Here is a 15376-nt window from a genome sequence, read left to right on the forward strand (position 1 = left end):
ATCACTAAACCCTGTAACGATTTTTGATAAAAAAAATCTTCTTATTCAAAAATCGGCAAAACCACGTTATTTTTTTTTTTTGAAAATGTCATACATTAAACCCACTTTCATTTAATAAATTCACTTATGACACTTTTTTTTAAGAATAACGACGAATGTAAGAGTCTTGGACACAAAGATACAGAACCTAGTGGGGTGCTCACACACCCAGAAACACGTTCACAAAAAATCCGAACATGAAACAAGTGTACACACAAAAATGCGTAGGGGAGAGTGGTGTACCTATGGACGAATGTGCCTGTGGACAATGACTATTTCGGTCGGGGAAAATATTTTTGCTACACAATGTTCTAGGAAATTATGAACATCGAATATTGGCAACATTCAATCCACCTTTTGGTGCCGCGCGCTGCCAGATTCGAGTTTTTTCGAGAATTTCGTTATTTGGGAACCAAAAGTAAATATTTACCAACGCACTGTTTGTTGTAATACTTATTGAAATTAATTATTACAAGAAAATATCGACAAACAGATTTCTTGTGGTCGATGACAAAATTTATAATATTTGTCAAGAGGAAATTTCTGGGAAATTGCCTCCTCCTCGAGTGGTAGGCCAGTCTGGGAGACTCAAATCACAGTTGGAATTTAATGTAGACCTTGAGAATTTCAACATTGGATGAAATAGTTTACTTTGTATAAATTATAATATCTGTCCAAAGGTACAACATACACTGTCCATAGGTTCAACATAGTGTTGAACCTTTGGACAATTTTTTTGTCTCTATTATTTTTGCAAAAAATAAAAAACTGTTATGCTATCATTAATTTTTCTTTTTTAATTTTAATCTTGAATATTCAACCTATCTAATGACATTAAAAAGTTTGCATAAAACAATAAAGTTACTGAGCTATGAGTGAAAAAGCGAAAATTGTCCACAGGTACACCACTCTCCCCTACATATAAAAACCAGAAAAAGACAATTACGTGCATATCTAATATATAATTTCACTACGAACTCCGAAACAACTGAAGTTCAAAACAACATAAATGAAACGAAATATTTCTGCTTATCCATAAAAATTGCATTCCTGCTTCTGACTGTATTTTCGTTTCCGTTTCAAATAAACGCTGCAATAAGTTCTCTTTCGTAAAATACATAAGTTCAATTTCTAAAGCGAAGAATTCTAATGTCAAGTTCCACGAATCCATTGCACTGAGGCGATAAAATATGTCCGATAATATACGACGACTACTACGTCCGAGTCGACGACTAATACACACAATACACTGTTGCGTTACACATTTCGAGTTAAAAATAAAATTGTATTATGTTAAAAAAATTCTAAATTTGTAAAATATTTTATTAAAATTTCATTAAAAAATGTCACGAATATTATTCGAATAATGGCTCAAATATTCGAATAACGAATAGCTCAAAATAGCCCAATTATAGTCGAATATCGAATATTCGAATATTCGGATTGCAAACTCTCGGCTTCGCTCAGTATTTGTAATAACAGCGTAACCATGGCGAATCTAATAGTAAATATTCATTTGTTTTTTTATTAAATTTATTTGAATCGAAAAAAAAAATCGACTCATCGTCATAGAAATTCTGACTTGTGGCGCCCCGGGGGCCTTCGCTCTCGGCGTCCCCCGTCCCCCATCCTCATGTCGTTATAGAAACTTTCCGAACAATTCCCAACCAACATTACATATTTACATACAAAGTCTCTTTCGAAATTATATACTAGATTACTTTATTTTATATTTTTTGGCTACTTGAATTTTAATGAAACATATGAAAGCCATGTAAAAAAAATAAGAGCTTGTGACATCATTGCATACTAGGGTTTCTGACCCGGGACAGACATTCCCGGGAATTCACGGAATTTTTGTTGCCCGCGTCCCGGGAATTCTTATATCGAATCCCGGAAATTGGATTTAAAAAATCTTGAAAATATACAACATTTTCACGACTGCACGAAGGGAAATAATAAATCAAATACACAAAGAATCGTAAAATATTCTCAAAGGTTTGTTGTTACGCAGTAAGTACAGCACATTCCCCGAACGTGGAGATTATATTTTATATTTTTGGAAAATCTCAATACCGATTTGACCTTACCAATGAATTATTCAAATAATTGAAAACTACAATCGAAGAAAGAAGAAGCCTAAAACTGATTTTTTTAACACAAATTTTAAATAATTCTAATTTTATACCGACCAAAACATTCTTTAAATGTTGTAATAAAAGCGAATGTATATTCTTCGGCGAAACTATTATGAAGCGAGTATATCCTTCTTGTATTGACGATTCCACAATGGAAGAAACTCGGATGAAGATTCGGATGAAGTTGAAACAATTGTGTGTTTGACGATGAATGAAGAATTAAATAAGGAGTTATCAAAGACAAATATACAAAATAACGTAAATAAAAATAACCTCGACTTTAAAAAAAAAATTAAAATATACATGCTGACAGGAGAAAAAACCGATAATTTAAAAAATTGTTTTCGTCCCTTTTAACAATAAAGCCAACATCGACCGAAACTGAAAGAGTTTTTTCCATTGCTGGAACTTTTGGACCAAATCTAGAAATAAGCTTTCGGATTCTCATTTAAATATTTTAGTATTCTTAAGAAGCTACTTTAAATAAGTTTACTTTTATAATTACATTTTTTCCAGTGAATAGATATATTATGTATTGTTTACTTTTTTTTTTATTTTGTACATAGATAAATATATTTTTTATTAATAAAAAATAAATTAAATTAAAAAAAATATTTTTTTTACATGTAACCCGGGAACGATCCCGGGCTCCGTCCCGTGTCCCGAGAATTGAAAAAGTCCGGGAAATCAGAAACCCAATTGCATACTCTTGCCGTCTATATTATAGTAGTATTTACCTTAGGATCTGCATACACGTGGTTTTTAATACAGATTTTTAAACAAGTTTCGTGGAATTTCTCCTTGAAATCCACATAATTTATAATTCCACACGCAACAATGAATTAATACTAGAACTCCAATAAAAAAACAATTATGGCAACTTCTATTTTATTTTACAATGGCAACTTTGTACTAAACTTCAAACATCGATTTCGTCGCTTGAAGTGTGTTTGTGTGTCAGCGCGTTATTTTGAGGTTAAATCAGCTATAGTACTACTAAAAATACTTCTACATCAATATTTATATCGTATTTGATTATCTTGTGTGAAATAACCATTATATTATTGTTTTCAGAATGGGCAAAATTAAAAAAGCTAATAAAAAAAATACTAGAAAGTATGAGACTAATAAAACGATAACGGACAACACTAGTATAGCAGATACAATTTTGTCAATACAATCTTCTGTAGCTAACCAGACACACAAAGACAGCGATTTAATGAGTGTGCGTTCCTTTAAATCGATAAAAAACAAATTCGGAATAAAAAAACAAATATCGAAAAGCGACAAATTGAAACTGAAAAAGGAAATATTGAAACAGAAAGTTGACTTTCTAACTGACAGCATAAATTCAAATAAACCGTCACACAAATCTCTCAAAACGAAAAAGAAGCAAGTCATTAGCAAGACAATTGCGTCGGGCGCTAAAATTGAAATTGTCAAAGATAATGAGGAAGAGTATGTCAAACTAGGAAATAAAAATAAAGGTGTAGCAAACCGCAAAAAAAGAAAACAACAAATGTTCAATGATGTTAACCTACTCAAAAATCTTATGTTCAAAGCTAAAAAATAAACAAATTATTTAACACATGCTCGTTTATGTATTCGTACCCTTCCAAAGATTTTCTCAATGTCACTTTTTCAGCTTTTTCTTTTTTACATACCTCTTCTTATTTCGCCTTACGATTACTATTAAGGAATAATTTTGCCTCTTATCCGATCGTTTCCATACTTTGCCATATTACTCATTTTGGTCATCAATATAAGTAAAAGTATCCGCCATTACGATGGTGAAAAAAAATCGTATCAGACACGTTTGAAAATACTCCCACGAAGACCAGTCTGATGTTAATCGCCCAAAATGTTCGGTCGCATTGTTAATTCTTGCTGTATTTTCGCCATCATCTAGGTCAGATTTTAATTGCTTCTTTTTCACTCTAATTTTGTTTGTATTATAATTAATCAAACATTGAATTCCCACTTAAAGCATTCCAGGTTTGATAACACTGAGCAACAAAAAAAAATACCAGAGCGGAGACTAGCCAATCTTTACTAAGTTTGGCCCACTGAATTCGAATATGATATTGATTTTTGTTGGTGGGTGATCGTTTACGAGATATGAGCGTTTAAAAAAATCCGCGATTTTTACAGTTTTTTGGCTTTTGCGGTCTTTAACTCAAAATTTAGGATTGTTACGCTCAATTGAGTATTGGAATCAATAGTCAGATATTTTTCCTATTAATTGTTATATTTCATTGGTTTAAAATACTTCTAATTAATTGTCTATAATCCACCTCACAGAGTACAGCGGTCGGACTACATGCCATCTCGCTTGCCCTAACATATTACGCGATACAACCATATATACAACGAAAGCATTTAAATTGCAATTACCGCTTTAGTTAGTACGTTTAGATAAAAAAAAATATTGAGATAGAAAACCAATCCTTATAAACGTGGTGAAATAAAAAATTTGCCAAATAAATGAAAAATAGCACCGAAAAGAATCCGTAAAAAAAACTATTTTTTTGACTTTTAAAATTTGCTAGACAATTAATTAGAAGTATTTTAAAGCAATGAAATATAAAAATTAATAGAAAAAATATCTGACTATTGATTCCAATACTCACTTTGAGCATAACAATCCTAAATTTTGAGTTAAAGACCGCAAAAGCCAAAAAACTAAAAATCGCGGATTTTTTTAAACGCTCATATCTCGTAAACGATCACCCACCAACAAAAATCAATATCATATTCGAATTCAGTGGGTCAAACTTAGTAAAGATTGGCTAGTCTCCGCACTGGTAACTCAAAAACGTGATTTTTTGTTGCTCAGTGTAATTAATTATTCATACCTTTATATTTATATCTTATAAAAACTGTTTTCAAAGGAGTGGATATATAATATGTATGTAGATATGTATATGTAACTAATCGTCCACACAAAAAATTTTAAGTCATTTTAACCATATTTTCACCAGTCCACACGTTGGTCGAAGACTACTGTTCTACATCAAGAAAAAAGGCAAATCAAAAGTCACAATTGAAATAAATGTATTTATTCCCACAATTCAATACAATATTGGAAATCTGAAAAAGCATTAAAAACTAACATAGTCAATTATCGCTATTATAATTCATTTTATTTTATTATATTATATTCAACTTTCCGAGACATCACAGCAAGCATATGTCACTTGTAGTAGAACAAGAATCACAATGTGTAACGGCAATTATGTACACGTCAGTGAAGCATTACCTATTTGTCTCGTCCAGTTACAAAAGACGAAAATAGTTTGTGACAACTATAAATAATTAATAAAATTCATTTGTGTAATAAAAATGTGGTAGTATATTTTTACCACAAAACTTATGGGCAAAAAAATTTAACTACCTAATTCTTTTTTCAAACACAAATGTGATATTACTTACATGCAAAGATAAAGCCTTACATACTAAATTAAATATTTGATTGGATAGCAAAGTTGTATTCTAATGATACCTTAATAGTCCAAAATACACTAAAAAAAGGTGAATCATTTATAAACCTAAGAAAATTTTAATCTCAAATAGTTTTTATCCATTTTGTGTACAATGCGAACGGATAATTAATTATATGTTTACAAAATACACAATTGTGATAAATATAATAATTAACTTATTTGTAATTTTTCGTAAACAAGAAATGACGATAATTTCAAAGCCAAAAGAAATATTGATGAAATATTTGGTTATCAATGAGAAATTATAATCAGATTGAAATTTATTATTATGGGTTTCAATGAACCGGCATAAATAGATCCAAGTAACAAAAAAAAAACACTAATAAATATTAATTTTTTATATTTTTTTTATTTCAACACTAATTTTCTTATAATCAAATTTGATTGGTAGTTATTCTAAATGCAATTCAAAAAACATGCAGATGATTTTTACATGTAATATTGTTTTAATGTAAGTTTTCAAATTGCAGTTACATAAATGTATGTAAATATTAAAGTTAAGTTGCTAGTTAGACAATGTCGCAAAATCTACTACACACAGTTCATACAAACAAAATTTACCTATGTCTATAAGTGACAACTGATACGATACTAAAATAAAATAAAACAATTTTATAAAAATAAAATACTTCTAAATCTAAAATGTTTAAAATAGGATTTGAAAAATTGTGATGATAAAATACACATTTACTGTGTTTGCATTGAGCCCAAAGATTATATCAGTCTTTTTGGTGCATGTAAAACATGGAACTCAAACATACGGCTGATAAGATAACATGACAACAACAATGTCACTCACTGTGGGCTCAATATTAACTAAACTATAAACGTATATGAACAATCATAAAATTATAGTTAAATTGAAACACCTCATAATCTCCATAGATATAATCAATCTTTAATTTGATTAAGCTCTTGAGCCACGTCTACCCCTATTTCCTCGACCACGTCCACGTCCCCTTACCACACGGGGCTTATCAACTTTTTCCACTTCAGCCACTGGTGGAAAAGTTGACTCGTCAGCAATGTCACTGGTATCCTGTAATGTATTATTTGTCGACATTGCATCTGTTTCATTAGACTCGTCTAGCTGGGAGTCGTTCAATACGCTTTCTTCGCATATGCTGCCCTCATTAACACTATCTGGAATTACATAATGATAATGTTAAAAAAATTTCTAATAAAACATAGCCAAGTAAGTGCATGAAAAATAAAATATTTTCACCATTTCCATTTAGAATTTCCTCATTGTCCGCAGTGTCATCATCTTCTTTCTCAACTTTAAGACGCTTCCAAGAACCACCCTCCTCGTTTGAACCATCAGCAGAATCTCTCTTAGTGCCGGTTTCCTAATAAAAATTTGGAAACTATAAAAAATCAGTAGAAAAATAGATATATGTATGTATATTTAAGTCACTGACTGATGTCACAATATTTAATATTTGGAAAAGTTAGAAATCGATTAAGTTATTTCCAAACAAAACTGCCATGTTAACAAATACTTATCAATCAATTACCCATCAATTATATTAAATGAATGTGACGAAATGTATAACTAATCATCTTATATACTGTATTCAATGTATATAAAGGTATTTCTTTTCTTACCTGATTGGCCTTAAAATTTCCTTTGGAATGAATCAATCGAATGTATGCTTGGAAATGTTTCCAAGTTCTCAGATGAACTTCAGCAGTTTCATCCGTATCAAAATATTTCTTACATAATGTGCACTGTTTGCACGTAAAGTCAGATATATAACTGATGCCAACAGACCGATCAGTTTGATACCGTGGCAGATTTTCTCTCGTCATATTGGTAAGATCATCTCCTTCTTTGTAATCTAGCAATAAAATCTTTTCCTCTTGAGATTCTGCCTCTTCATTTCCTTCCAATTTAGTCTCAGAGTCTTCTTTAACCTGATCTCCATTTTCTTCTTGTGTACCTTCTGCGCCACCTTCTGCGCCACCTTCTGCACCGCCTTCTGCGGCACCGTCTTCGTCTTTCTTCACACCTGCGGCTTTCTTTAATTTCATTTCATGCATTGGACGAACCTGAGCTAGTTCTTCTTGGAGAGTTGTAATCATCACGACTGTAGAAAAAAATCTCACTTAATTTCATTTGAATATAAATGAAGTGAAATAATTCTTAAAATTTTAAGACTTGATTTTATGTACATATGTAGACTTCTGAGGCCTATTGACCATACCCGATATACATACATATATAATATATAAAAATGTATACACCAATATACTAATACTTGCCTTCTGGTTTAGACCTGGCTTGAACATCTTTTTGTTTCTCTTGTAACAAACGCAGATGAGGAGCAGTGAGACGATGTTCATCAAGTTCGATCCTCGTGGGAAACTCCTTGCGACAAGTGTTACATGAAGGATGTAAGTATTTTTTAAGTTTTTGATGCCCAGGCGAACGTCTATGAGCAGCTGCGTAGAATACATACAAACCACACATTGCGCAGAACACCCTCTTTGCTCCAGGAACAAATCCACGTTTGCTTCGCTTCATCTCATGAATTTTCAACTCCTGGCGCATAGCATCAGCCGTCATTTGATAGCTTTGCTTAGTTTTATCCATCATAATGTTATGTACGCGACCTTTGATGTGATTATCAAAAGAGCGACCATCCCACATTCTTTTCTCACAAATATGACATTCAAGATATTTGGATGCAATATCATCAAATTCTGTTTTCACCCCATCTGTTTTCTTATTGGATTGATTTTCCCCTGATTTTTCGTCATTTTCATCATCCTTGACTGCTGTTTCCTGTTCATCACCTTTATCTTGTTTCCACTCTCGTTTTTCTTCTTTTACTGCAGCATCATCTACATTTGCACTGATACGAAGACAGAAAAAGAAGGATATTAAAAATATGTTGATACACTATTTGTTACCGTTGATTACCTTTTTAATCTCATTCAATTACAACATAAAATTAATTTTAAACTTATTATTCTCCAATTGATAAAAAATATTTAGTTTATGAAAATAAAAAAACAATGTGGTAATTAAAATAGTTTTTCAATAGTACAAAATACCTACCATTACTACAAATACCTACCACAATGTACAAATTCTTAAATATTAATAAACAAAATAATGTTTGATTTCATTGTCATGTTGTAAAAAAAAAATGAATACTTAATTGTATACATTTAGCATAACAAATATAATAGTAGAAAAGAGGCGACACTTGCAAATCAGAACTATATCTCTCGAATAAAAGATCATATATTGGAGCAACCACATTTCCAAACAGAAAAAAACTTAATACAATATTACTTTCTGAACATGGAATAATCATGTTATTAACAAAAAATAATTTCCACCCAGCAAGTCAAATTTTTTTGACCAGATAAAGCTCTCATTTGCCATGTTTTGCGTCCAAAGGCTGTTTTAGGGAAAAATAGCCCAAGACATAAATAAAAGCCTATAAAGCCAATTTGACACAGAAAATGCCGTATCGACACAATATATTTTGTAATAAAAGATGCAAATGAAATAGAAGTATGTGGAGATTATTTACATTTAGGTTGATATTGTGTGATACTCGTGAATAAGGAAAAACGCCTTTTGGATATCTGAATGGCTCTATGCATTCACCAATACACACAATACGTTGGTGGCAATTGCATCAGAGGAGGAAAGAATTTTAGAAGATTCTTTAGCTTACCTCTCTGTTACAGTTTCAGCTTTCAACTCTGATGTTTCCTTTGGGATCTCTTGAGTACTTTTCGGCACAGATTTTGCCTTGTTGGTGACGTTGGGTCGCATGGGGCGACGGATTTTATTCATCATGCGATCATTGCGACCACCTGACATAACACGCCTGTTCATTTGTCCCCCCATTTGCATGTTACGACCATAAATCTATGGGAAATTAATGACTCAAATAATATGGGCCAAACTTGGGATTTGAAAGGCCCACGACTTTCAAATTAATTTACTCAACAAATATAAAATGAATAGAAAGTACTCAGTAAAATAAACATGCCTTTAACAGGCAAATATATAAGATGTATAAATTGTTTTTTTTTTTCATTTGAAACACAAAACATGATAAAAAAAAACCACCATGTGTGAATTGCCGGTTTAAGCACACTACATAAGTAGATAAGACAAGAAGTACATATATCTACATTCAAAATGAGAAAACCCCCAGACTAAGCATTGGAGCCTTCGATTTCAAAGAGAAGTACTTTGAAAAATAAATGTATATGTATGTATAGCAGGCCCCGACACAACAAACCAAAAAATTTAATACAAATATCACTCCTGTGTACAAACTGTACAATAAAAGGAAGACAATTTGTTTCATATTCAAGAAGATATGTCAACGACATAAAATTAAGAATCTTGTAACGAAATTAGAATAGAATTATTATTATTCGACAATGTTTCAATTTGTTTTTTGACAAAAATCATGCAATAAACAAATAGTAATGGTAATGGTCAACAGAAACAAACAGGAACATTGTCATAATAAATTAAATGCAGATAAAATTAAAACGTTTCTCCGATTATTTACTTTGTTCGGGCCAAATCTCTCATCCCTCATGTAGTTAGGGCCAAAATCACGGCGCACATTAATATCCAACAACGATGGCATTGGATTTTGTCTGGACTGCAATAAATTATTAATAAGATTGCTAGCCAGAGCAATAGTAGCTTCAGTGCTCGGCGTGGGGCCACCGCCTCCAGAATTCGGCACCACTCCACCTTGCCAAGGGTTCACATTGTACCGAGGACGATCGAAGTTGTCCCGGTCGAAATTGTTGTAGCCCATGGTACGACGCGGTGGTCCCATGTTGTTGCTATTTTTGTTATTGTAACGGTTCGCCATCTTCCTATCTGTAAAACCAACGTCAATAACTCTTTATTTTTACACACTTAATGTATACAAAAATAGAATACACACTAAAATTATATTATTATAATATATAATAAAGAACTGTTCAATTTTACTATTCTACATAATTATGACAAATGAATACAGTTAAAGAAAAAAAATATACAATCGCATTAAATTTCCTTGAAAATTTACAGAAGAGTATACTTCCAATCATACAAAAAAATCAATATTTATTTTAACAGATAAGAATTGTGATATCATAAATTGGGGCTTGGCACTTTGAAATACATTAAGTTGAGAACGGCCGAACAAGGAATCCGTTTACTATATTTTGATTTATTGATGGCAATAAATCAAAACATTAGAAAAGATTAGAAGCACAGTAGAACTTCGATTATCTGGACTAATTGGGGACGAAGGTAGTCTGGATTATCGAAAAAAATTACAATTGAAATGGAAAGATGTGTACATTCAGTATCAATAATTTTTATTCGTCTACATTTACATACATTTATGATAACACGAAGATCAATATTAAATTATTCTTTATTGAGAAATTCAAGTATGGATTTTTACTTAAAGTTAGCTGTTCTTTTTAAAGCTGCCAAATCGCGAATACTTTTCATACAATAATGGACCAGATATTGGCTGTCCAGACGATCGTCTTTGAATGAACCACATAAAAATACACTCTTCGACTTCTTCATTTCCTGATTTGTTCATAATCTTACGCTCTAAGCCTTCATCTTCTGAAATATTTAAATCGCGACCACGTTTTCAAGAAACAAATGTTCTTTGAGTATTGAATTTTGAAGACAACTGACTCATTTTTCCTTCTTATTTTCAAATTTTTAAGTTATACATTTCACTAATATCTAGCCAAAACTTAATAACCTTATTTTTTTTAATTCAGCTTTTAAAATGCTATCACTTGAAAGTTCAATCGAGTTCTCCTTTTCATCCATTGATAATGAAATAGCTGTACGAAAATTTTCATTATCAAAGGGATTTGAAATCTGATTGTTTGCCTCTTCAGGTTTAGGAAAGTAGATAAGAAATTATGTAAGGTTTCAAATACTTTCTGATTTTCTAATCATACTTTCAATTTTATCCGATCGTCATCGAACTGTTCTGAGTTGTCGAATTCAAATTATTTAAACGCGGTAAATTTAAAATCCATGCCGGACCAGAGGAAAACGACATCGACTATGGTCGAGTATTGTATTTTGAAGACAACTGACTCATTTCTCTTTCTTATTTCCGAATTTTTATGCTATGCATTTCAAAGCAGCAAAATCATAAAATTTATGTTTATTTTTAACAATCCGGATAATCGAGGTTCTGCTGTATTCAGAATAATGGTAGGCTGCAATAGTTGTTCAGTGTAGTAGTTAATACTAATAATCTAAGGAATCAGGAACAAAATTTAGAGGGCTCGGATTCGGAAACCACCTCATCTGGGTCACCTTGGCTGAGCGAATCTTACGTCAGACTTTCGTATGCTTCTCAAATGGCACTACTCTTTCGAACTATCTTGTCTATCATCGATCGAGGGGAAAAACTAAAATGCTCAAACGGCAAGCCACGCCTTCCGTGTCAGGAAAACGTTAACTAACTGCATTACGTAGCCTCGAGAGTCGTCAGTTGAGTCGAACCTCGAGCGAAAAGTCAGTCGAGTCGAACGGTCAGCTGAGGAGACGTCGACAAGCCACGATCTACGGAGACCTGCGATCCGCAAAAAAGGGAAGCTAAGAGGCGGAAGCGGAAGCGGAAGCGGCGTGCGGCTATCGGCACCAATCGGCGAGCGGCTACTAGCAGCCAAGAACCAATAACGGCGATATCACTCACCCAAGAGCTGGCTATCAACGCTGCGTAGAGCAGAGTAGAGGTAGCAAAGACGGTCGACTCCACCGACACCGACACCGACACCGACACCTGACAGAAACCGGCGTCGCTTCACACTCCCACTCCCACTCCCACTCCCACTTCCACTTCCACTTGAGGCCGCAAAGCGCACAACATGGACGAACTTCCGGAAAGCCACGGCCTGAAGCTCCACATTTACGTCCATGAACCAACTGTTTTTAATTTACGTCTCTACGGATATTCCTTGACTTACAACGGAGATACATTCTTGTACCACAATCGCAAGTCAAAGTCGAATTTTATATAAAATATCAAAATGCTAAAAGGAAATAATCAATTTTATTCATCTCAAAATGCTTTACATTTCAATGCCGCCAAAGGCATCTATCCTATGCCAAAAAACCATTTAAACTATTGTTGTGTTTTTAACAAGCTGAGTGCATTTGTCCTAATTCTATTCAATTCGAGGGTTTTATGATACCATGTGGTTTTGAGTAAAAAGTTTCAATTTTGAGCAGTGGCGGATCCTGAAAATTTGCAGGGTGGGTGAGTATGTAGATAGAGTACTTATTTTCGAAAATGCATTTTAAACTTTTTGAAAAGTTGATTTTGCGCTGAATAGTCCGTGCATTGGATTATCTGCGCCGAAAAGTCAACACTGAGTTGTCGGGGTACCTGTAACGGCAGTTATCTCGAAAATCAACTTTATACAGTTTAAAGCGGAAATTCCCAGTGTAGGCGAAGGATCGTGGATCAGCGGATCAAAAAAGCGAAAATTTTTTTCCAAAAATCTTCACATGGTCAACAAAAATAGACTATCAAGCTGAGTCACTAAAAAACTATCAATTAACTTAATTTATACCGACAGTCTTTTCACTTAAAAACCAAAATGTACTTGCTTCGAAATAATAAAATCTTTTTTTTTCAAATCACATAGCAGCGATTATTTTATTAGTTACCCAAAAGTAACATACATAAGAAATAAACGTAGCATTCATAGATCCATAATATCTCATTAATCATTAAATTCATAATATTTTCTAGATTCACACTATTCCTTAATTTAGGGGGGTGAGTGCCCCCCTCAAATTACATTCCTGAAAAAAATGTATAATATTTTCAATTAATGTTAATCAAAAATCAGGACTTTGGGGAGGGGGCCCCCTATCCTATATTTCTATATATGTACATGGATGTGTCTAGATTAGCAATAGATTTTATATTCTGAAACTGTTTAAATTTGTGTATTTAAATCTTACTATATCGTCGAAGTATAATCAAATGTTATTTTGAAAGTATGAAGTAAATTTTAATCGCTGGTTGATTATGAATCGTCCCATCAAAATTGTTCTAAGCAATTCAGTTTTTATTATTCACGGAAATTTGTTTATTCCCATTTTTATTACAGTAGGAAGTTGTTACATAGGTATTGGTATATACATAATATTGAGGTTGGAAATGGGCCCGGCAAAAGAGCCCACGCAAATGTTGAAACTTATATTTCAAGCCTAATAAAAAAAGTTAACCGATCCTTGGGTTGTTAAAGCAGGTATTAGTTGTCTGTGTATATCGTAAGAAATTTCTTTTGTTGAAATACCTAAAGTGCAATATCCTATAAATTTTTACACACGTGAAATAGTTAAAAAGTTATTTAATTTTACTGAGGGCCCATATTTTCTAACAGATAGTGGGGCCCACATGCCATCGGGCATGTTCGCTTGTATGGCTAGTCCGGCACTGTGTATATGTATAATATTATGTAGTTCCTTTAGGGTAGTGGCCATTAGCTTCGTGCCACCACGATGGATCCGCCAGTGGTTTTGATCGGCATTTCTATGAACTTGTAAGAAACCTGTCACCATAGATATAGAAAGTAAGTTTTAATTCCTTATTTTTAAAAATAACCGACTTCTAATACAAGACGTTCACCTTTCACATAATTACAATTAATGTGATGTAATAGCTCATGTAATGCTTGACGAACAGGGTTACGTGGGAAAATGGGAAGAGGGCGGGAACTCCGCTCGACTTGGGGTGATTCTTTCTACTAGAACAGGGAGAACTGATCTCGACCGTGTCCGAGGGAAAACTCTTATGAAAAGATTCGCCTGGCTTCTTCTCGCGCGCACGGAAATCAACGTCTGTGAAGTAGGGGTTGGCAGCCTGATACCAACCTAACTATTGAAATTGCTGCCAACTGAAAGAACGACGAGGAAGACGTAGTGTTACAAAATATGTAATTATTTATTGTTCATTCATACTGATATAGGGGTGAAACGAATGAGACGACTGGCAGGTTGATACACGTGTTTTTATTATGGCAGTTGAAGACGGAGTGATGATACCACTCCAAACACAGCCGAGTTGGTCCTATAGGGGATGAACGAATGAGACGACTGGCATGTTAATGCACGTGTTTTATTTATGACAGCTGAAGGCAGAGTGAGGTAGCTAACTCTGAACACAATCGAGTTGGTCCCCACTCGCAGGAAGGTGACCAAACTCGACCATGTCGTATAGCGAGCCGCCACATCACTCCCTCCCCAGCATCAGCGATACAAAAATTACAAAAAAACAAATTTTACAAAAGGAAAAAAATTATTGTTACACAAAGTGAAAAAAATATTGAGTGGGGAGAAAAAAATTTGTTGACGTGGGTCATCCGCTGTGTAGGTGCACCGCCCTGAATGGTCGGTACATTCGAGGGCGGTGACGTCGCGAGCAGGACGGTGGGTCATCCGGTGGTCGCGGTGATGCAATGCTGCGCCGGCGCCGCTCGTCCGAGGCTGATGTCGGTTGGTGGGGTGGCGGGGGCGGCGGGGGCGGCAGGGGCATCGATGTGGTTGATGATACTCCGAGCTGGACCGTGAGTCGTTGTGGCACTGCCGCCCGTCCGGCGTGACGACGCTCGTGGGGACGAACGGGGCCTTGATGATGATGATGGTGCTGAGGTGGT

The 15376-nt window shown here is 33.9% G+C and overlaps 1 protein-coding gene across 1 annotated transcript; it reads right to left on the reverse strand.

Moving 5' to 3' along the window:
• Positions 1-5209: 5209 nt before the first annotated feature.
• Positions 5210-12619, reverse strand: Pep (Protein on ecdysone puffs). Its single transcript, XM_077427805.1, has 7 exons — positions 12403-12619; positions 10231-10553; positions 9376-9572; positions 7946-8538; positions 7289-7770; positions 6906-7029; positions 5210-6823 (listed from the first exon to the last, which is right to left on the reverse strand). Exons 2-7 carry the CDS (start codon positions 10543-10545, stop codon positions 6588-6590), a joined length of 1947 nt encoding a protein of 648 aa, XP_077283931.1. The 5' UTR covers positions 10546-10553; positions 12403-12619; the 3' UTR covers positions 5210-6587.
• Between the last annotated feature and the right edge of the window lie 2757 nt (positions 12620-15376).

Source organism: Arctopsyche grandis, chromosome 3 (assembly GCF_051622035.1).
Source record: "Arctopsyche grandis isolate Sample6627 chromosome 3, ASM5162203v2, whole genome shotgun sequence".
Classification (NCBI taxonomy): Eukaryota; Metazoa; Arthropoda; class Insecta; order Trichoptera; family Hydropsychidae; genus Arctopsyche; species Arctopsyche grandis.

Bases quoted from the DNA above. Each gene is read 5' to 3' on its own strand.
- Pep (XM_077427805.1), bottom strand. From the start codon at position 10,545: ATGGCGAACCGTTACAATAACAAAAATAGCAACAACATGGGACCACCG. The intron at 9,573-10,230 runs GTAAATAATCGG...AATTTCCCATAG, and splicing joins AGAGATTTGGCCCGAACAAA to ATTTATGGTCGTAACATGCA. The intron at 7,771-7,945 runs GCAAGTATTAGT...TTTTTTCTACAG, and splicing joins AGCCAGGTCTAAACCAGAAG to TCGTGATGATTACAACTCTC.